This window comes from Leptonychotes weddellii, chromosome 1 (assembly GCF_054177405.1).
Source record: "Leptonychotes weddellii isolate Sample4059 chromosome 1, ASM5417740v2, whole genome shotgun sequence".
NCBI lineage: Eukaryota > Metazoa > Chordata > Mammalia > Carnivora > Phocidae > Leptonychotes > Leptonychotes weddellii.
In genome coordinates this window covers 80,483,177-80,490,351 of record NC_138369.1, presented here as the reverse complement: position 1 = coordinate 80,490,351, position 7,175 = coordinate 80,483,177, and the positions used below count along the sequence as shown (strand labels likewise).

The 7,175-nt window shown below is 43.8% G+C and overlaps 1 protein-coding gene across 1 annotated transcript in view; it reads right to left on the bottom strand.

Moving 5' to 3' along the window:
- Positions 1–2,841: 2,841 nt before the first annotated feature.
- Positions 2,842–7,175, bottom strand: part of IL20RB (interleukin 20 receptor subunit beta) — a 50,527-nt gene continuing 46,193 nt past the window's right edge. The window contains exon 7 of the mRNA XM_031035168.2: positions 2,842–3,755. Coding sequence (XP_030891028.1) covers positions 3,648–3,755 — 108 coding nt within the window. The 3' untranslated portion in view covers positions 2,842–3,647. The remainder of the gene's footprint in view (positions 3,756–7,175) is intronic.

Genomic DNA, 7,175 nt, shown 5'->3' with positions numbered 1-7,175 from the left:
CCCTTCCAGGTGGGCTCCAGAAGCTTTGCGAAAGTTCCCTGAAGGGATCAATCAAGTCAGTCCAGATTCAAAGGAAACTGAGAGCTCTGAATCCACAGAGAATTAGCCTACGGATAAAATAAGGCACACAGAAATAAGATATATATATACGTATATTATATATATATATATGATATATATATATTATATACACACACATATATATGTAAAAGATGGGGAGAAGTAGCACAGAGGCTAAACAGACAAACTGAACCTACGAAACCTCTGTAAAAGGAAAATAAAGGCATGTTCCTGGGAATCCCTGGCAGGCCAGGAGACGGGCAAGTGCAGAAGGCCTGGCAGTGAGGAGCAGCCAGTAAAGGGGCTCTTGCAGATGTCCTGTGGGGATAGAGTCGCAGCTTGGGCCAGGGACTGGTGGCAGTGGAGAACAATGCCTTCTGACTGAGGTATTTACATTCACCAGTATTCTTCATTGACATGGTGAGTCAATAAACCCAACATGACTGCATAACAAGACTCAATTGAAATGCATTCTATTCGTCTTTTCTGAGAATTCACTGTACTAGCTTTGCTCTTTTTATGGGTTATTGTGGGCTCATGACATTTCAAATGTGCTGATGTCAGCCAATATTCTCATTTTGATGCTCACACTGGCCCAACTTTGGCCGGTGGGGACCCTTTTAGCTTTCAAATGCCCCGGTTATTTCAGGGTTTGCTTCTGGCCCAGCAACGTGTTAGGTGTTCTGAGATTGCCTCATAGTCTTCTGCCCCAGACCAGACATGGGATCAGACATTGTTCCAAGAAACCCTGGTTCCTTTTGGGAGAGAAATAGCATTAAAAACCATAATGTAGGCATTAGGGTGCATTATGTGCGTTATGGGGTAACATTGCTACTGGGCCATTTTGATGGGGGAAAAAAAGCCAGAAAATAAATATATTTTAATTACATGTTTTACAAAGGCATGACTTCATATTGATATGCTCAGTTCAGTTCTAACAACACACTGCTCCCACTCAAATTTGTGCATCTACAGTTAGCCTTCCCTTTCACCAATCTTGAAATCTAGGTTCCTATCAAAATAATTATTTACTTGCTCTATCTGACAACTTAAGAGAATAGTTCCAAAAACAAACAAAAATACACTATCAATAAAAATAGTACAAATACTAAATAAAGTTTTTGTCTTAGACTGCAGACTCCTAAAGATTTGTTGCCAAAGTACTCGGTTCTAGAGCCACTTGTAATCTCCCCACCCCGTGTGGCTATATAAGGATGGAACTGAGAGATAGTTGTGGTCCACTCGTTTCCATTCACTTGCACTTAGAGGAAGCTGCAACCTGCCCCCACCCCTCATTTTCTGCTCTACCTTTTCATTTTTCATAGGACTTGTACACTCCCAATATACCAGATCATTCACTTTTAAAAAGTAATTGCTATCATTATTTGGTTTTGTATTATTTTGCTGTTATTCTTTCCCCTTCCCCCGGTGGAAATGTAAACTTCATGGAGCAGGGGAGTTTTGTTCAACTGGACTCTGAAAGCTGTTCCCTGAGGACAGGGCTGAGAGAGCTGGGCTTGATTCTGGGGGCAGGGGTTTTCTACAGGGTTGAGTGCAGAGATGCACAGTCTTCCTGTTCTGTTGTAGTTATTAACTGTGCCCCTTTCCACTCCTTAAAGTGTCATAGTTTAAAGAGCCAGGTGATGTGGGTAAAAGGAGAGGAGGCCTGGGGAGTCAGGATATAAACACTCCAGGAGGGAATAACCAGCTGCATAGGAGGGAGCCCCTCTACTATGGGGAACTAGCTCAATCTCTGATGCATGGCTGGACCTCAGTAAATGCATGTTTAGGAACTGGGAAGACAACAGAATAATAGAGAGAAATTTTTATATACATATATATGCCAGCAGGAATGGATAAGCATTGGGGCAAATTGTGAGAGGCACTCAAGCAGAGGGAAATCAAGGGTGATTTCTGGGTTCTAGGCCTGGATAGGTGACAGAGGGATAGCAGTCCCAGGGTGGAGGGGCAAGGAAGTGGGATGGGGGAGAGTGATGACCAGGATAGTGGTATAGCCTTTATTTTTGCACACTGAAAATATGTTCCCAGTTTAGGCTAAATATAAAATTAACACATACTCTTCATGAAAAAGTCCAACAACACAGAAGCATACATGATGGTACTAAGGAAAAGATCTTCAGCACTACCATCCTTCTGGAGAGCCCACCCTCTGGCTACTTGAGACCCCACCAGGAAGAGAGGGGGTTGTAGGCCTCTATCTTATAGGAGAAACACCTGGTTGAAGTAGTTAGATTGTCCCCACCTCTGGGCTGGCTGGAAGGGGCCCAGGAAGTTGGTGTGGAGACAAACCAACTCAGAGGCTCCAAAGCTGGGGGCTAAGAAGGGAGGCACAGGCCTTGCCCATCAATCCCTTCACTTCTCAAGAAACTTCCCTCTCCATTCCTTCTCTAACCCTGATTCTTTTCCTCACCTGGTAGGGAGAGGGGAAGGAAGAGGCTTCCAAAGGTGGGTCCTGGATGAACATGCTGGAAGGGGCTGAGGACACCCTGAGTGAGCTATCTTAAGGAGGAGAGGTACCCAAAGGGATTTCCTGGGGAGCACCGTGACCAGGTGAGGCTTTGGCCAGCTGCACCGGTCAGGGTTCTCATGAGGCCAGAAGCTGCCTGCCACTCTTTCCCTGTCCCATCTCCTACGTCCTCTACCTGGGGTCACCCCCACCACTCCTGACCAATGGTGGCCTTCAGGAGCCTCTCACTTTGATGATGTAACTAGAACACCAAAGATCACTTTTTTGGAAGAAACCAAAAAGATTACCCAAGGTGACTCCTTTCTCTTTTTAATTCTATACTTCAACAACTCTACAGGTGAAAGGAACACAGCAAACACCACATTTATTATCGACATCCTTCTGTATTCTCCTCTCCTCGAACACACACATTCTACCTGCTGCCTTCAGTGGGCATTTGTTATTTACCCTTTACAATATCTCATGTATGCACAGCACGTCCCATTTTCCACGGGCCTGTGGCCTCCTTCTAGGGCATGTATTGTAGAGCTGGCTGAGCCATTAACCCCCGCACAGGCATTTGGCTTGAAGTGAAGTCAACACTGTTGTAGCCAGCCTTCCTTTCCTCATCAAGGTTTCCTCTAGGAAAGTGGGCTCTCCAAGCCAACTGGTGGAAAGAGTTTTTTATCATTCTCGTTACAATTTTTATCCTGCTCTGCAGAAAAGTTGAACCAATCACAATGTACAGTACTGCCAGTTTCCCAAAGCTCTGCAAGTGCCAGATATATATAGTGGTTTCACAGTTGTATGGTTAATTCCCCCATTTTACAGATGAGAAAACTGAGGACCAGAGAAACCAAGCTACTTTCTCCAGGGTCATTCAGTCAGTGAAGGGCAGACGGACCTAGTTCTAGAGGTCTCATCTCCTGACCCCCCTCAGTGCTGTGTCTGCCAAACCAGTCTGCCTCTGACAGTCGCCTCTAGACATGGACACAGCAGGCTCTTCTTGCTTTCCTTGTCCTTTGTTGGTGGTGGAAAACAGCTACAGGGCCTTCCCCCTCATGGCTCCTGTGCCGTGCCAGTCAGATTCTCAGTTTCAACGGAGACCTTCCCCAGCCTGCTAGAGCCAGGCCCTGAAGGGTTCCTCAGAAGACAGCACGGCGGTGGCACAGGCTTCCACCTCTTCCCTCCTGCAGCTGATTAACTTCTGGGGTGAATTGGTTATTTTCTGGAAAAAAAAATAATTTTCATCACTATTCATTAGAGGAATGGTAGCAGCAGTAGGGTAGTAGTCACAATTACAGAGAATGTCACAGAAATCCCAGCTACTTGGTTAACTTTCAAGCAGCAAAAAACCCCAAAGACAGTTCTAATCCCTGGTTCAGGGGCTTCCAACATTGACTTTGATCATCCCCCAGTTCAGTGACCAGCAGATCTCTCAGAGCACTGATATGTCAGTGCTCCTCTCTCTGGGACGCTGCCCCACAAAAGCCCAGAAGGTAACTCTGGTCAAAAAAATCTAACCTTCTTCCAGCAGAGAACTCTGAAAATAATGACCTGGGGTGAGATGCTCAATGTACAGCACATGGCAGTGTGCCCAGTCCAGAGATGGGACTCCATAAACAGGAGTCCCTTCCCACTCATATTCATGTTCCTACCATCTTCTCTCAGCAACCCCAATAAAAGGCAGGTGTCAACATTTCAGAGAGACTCTCCCCACTGTTGCTAGCCTGCTCACCCCCACCAAATTCATTAGGTTCTTCTACAGTTCTTTCCCATGGCCCTTCCCGTCATCACTCCAAAGAGAGGCACATGGACACAGCAAATAGGCACAACGGGTTCCTCAACCTCTGTCCTGGGAAACATTAGCTTCATGGAGCCAGGGGCCCTTGATCCTTGTTTGTAAAGAGGTGGCTGTGGAGCTCAGGCCTAGTGTTCATGAGCAAATAACAGGGAAGGACCACATACACACAGGGTTCACTGAGGGGGAGTGTCAAGGTGGAGACCATAACTCACTGCTGCTGGTCCAGTCAGATCCTTAGGATACCAGCCACCTAAATCTGCAGTCATTCTATTTGATTATTTTTTTAACTTTAGAGAAGTACTGTCCAATGGAAACATAATTTGACCTATATAAACAACTTAAAATTCTCCAGTAGCACATTTTAAAAAATAAAAAGAAACAGGTGAAATTAATTTTAATAATGCATTTTATTATTAAAATATTATTTAACTTATGATCTATATAAAAACATTAATGCTTTTTTTAAAATCCGTGTGTACTTTACAGTACATCTCGATTTGGACTAGTTACATTTCAAGTGCTTAAGAGTCACCTACGGATAGTGGCTACCATATTGGACAGTGTAGTTCTAGAACATGAAAGTAAGACACATAATCTCAGAAGTTCAGAAGATGTAAAACTATTGTCCCATAGGTTAGAATAAACTTTCAAGCAAGGTTCAGTTGATTTTTTTATTTGAATTACTTTTCAACATTTAAAAAATCAGGAGATCTCTCATAAATGTTTGGATTTCTGGCTTCTCATTTAAAACTTGGAGATCTGGTGGGGTGCCTGGGTGGCTCAGTCAGTTGGGCATCTGACTCTTAATTTTGGCTCAGGTCATGACCTCGGGGTCATGAGATCAAACCCTGCATCAGGCTCTGCACTCAGTGGGGAGTCTGTTTGGGATTCTCTCCCTCTCCCTCTGCCCCTCTCCAACACACACACACACTCTCTCTCTCTTTCTCTCTATAAAATAAATAAATAAATCTTAAAAAAAAAAAAAAAAAAAACCTTGGAGATCTGGTAGCATTGGCTCACATTTCCTATTAGCAACAACATGCTAGAGCTGAAAAACAGCTGCCTTCTTCAGCTGAAACATGTTTGTCATGGTCCCTACCATCTCCCCCTATCCAATTATGTTCACTGCGGTGCACATTTTGTGTGTGTGTGTGTGTGTGTGTGTGTGTGTATACCTCTCTGGGCCTCAGAGGCATCAGAGCTCACAAACTCTACTTTCTATGAAGTACACAAAGCCAAACTTGGGATGACCCACTGAAGAATGACTAACTTGGAGCCATCTTTATACTTGCTACCTACATTATAATGGAATGTGACAGCAAAAAGAGAAAGAATAAAGTGAGCCACAGCAAGGAAAGGGAGACCCTTTAGTACCAAAGCCTCCATCCCCATAAAGAAATTATGGATGAAAGACAATGAAAAGAAATAATACTTTAAAATAGGGACTATACACTGAGCATTCTTGATGTAATTTTCTTTGCATATATATCTTTGCTCTAGACTATTACTTGGTAATATAAATTTGAATGGAAAGAAAATCTTAATGGTGTATTTCAGAGTGTAACCATCACCAACCGTGAAATTATAGATGTAGACATAAAATGTTTAATCCAAACAGATAAATTAAACACACATTCAATAGGGATTTTTGAAGAATTGTCAAGGATTTCCACTTGGTAATTTCCCATGGTTTAATTGGAAAGATGCATGGGTTTTGCAAGGATGGCTGGAAGTTACTTTTTAATACTTTGGAGGATTATCTATAACTAAGGTAAATGTTGCAGTGCAGCTAGGCTATGCTAAAGTCAAGGCTGAGGCAGAGAAGGAGTAGTGGTGACATACAGCTCCAGAATCTGTTTGGGATTTAATGGACACTAGTGATCAATTTCTCATACAGCATTGTGGGAAATACATATACTCAGAGAAATTGTCCACTTAAAAAATTGAGGGAGAAACAATAAAAATTAAAAACCTTATGGAAAGAAATGCACATAGAACAGACACTAGAACAATGTAGGGAGGATGGTAAGGAGAACAGAGAAGCAAAAGGTAGTCAAGGGTAGTGGTATCTATCTCCAATGGATGAAAGTGGCCACACACTCTTATAGAATATCCCTATTTCTGGTCCCCTCTAAAATTGTTAGGTTTTCTCCAAAAGCTATGTATAGGGTGTGGCTCATAATGTATTCGGATCCCTAGGAGCTCTTGCCATTTAAGGGCTCTTCTTGTGCACCTGAAATTCTATAAGCAACTGACCCTTTACATGGTTCTCTCCCTGGCCCTTTGCTCTGTCACTCACTATGGGTCCTGGAAGGATTCTACTGCCCCTGACCCTGAGGTAGGGAGGAACTTCTGCTGAGCTGCTGAATGTAGACCCAGAGGAAGAAAAATGAGAGAGGGTGTTAGGAATGGAATACCCTGTGAATAGAGGGTAAGCATGAGGAACAGAGTTGAGAGGAAAACCATAAAAGGTGACTAATTGATGGAGTTCAGCTAAGGAAGGCTGAATTTTTTTTGCCACATGTGGAAAAGAAGAGCTGTGACCACCTCAGCCAGGGATGCTCCACTCTCATTATCATTTTGGGTTGGTCCAGGACCTCTTCTTTGACTCCAGGGTGCTGCTTCTACTTACAGTGGAGGAGCACCAATCAGACCAATCCTCCTATAGATAATAACTTTAAAAACTGATCAAGGGGTGCCTGGGTGGCTCAGTTGGTTAAGCGTCTGCCTTTGGCTCAGGCCATGATCCCAGGGTCCTGGGATCAAGCCCCGCATTGGGCTCCTTGCTCAGTGGGGAGCCTGCTTCTCCCCATCCTCTGGCTTGTGCTCTCTCTCGCTATCTCC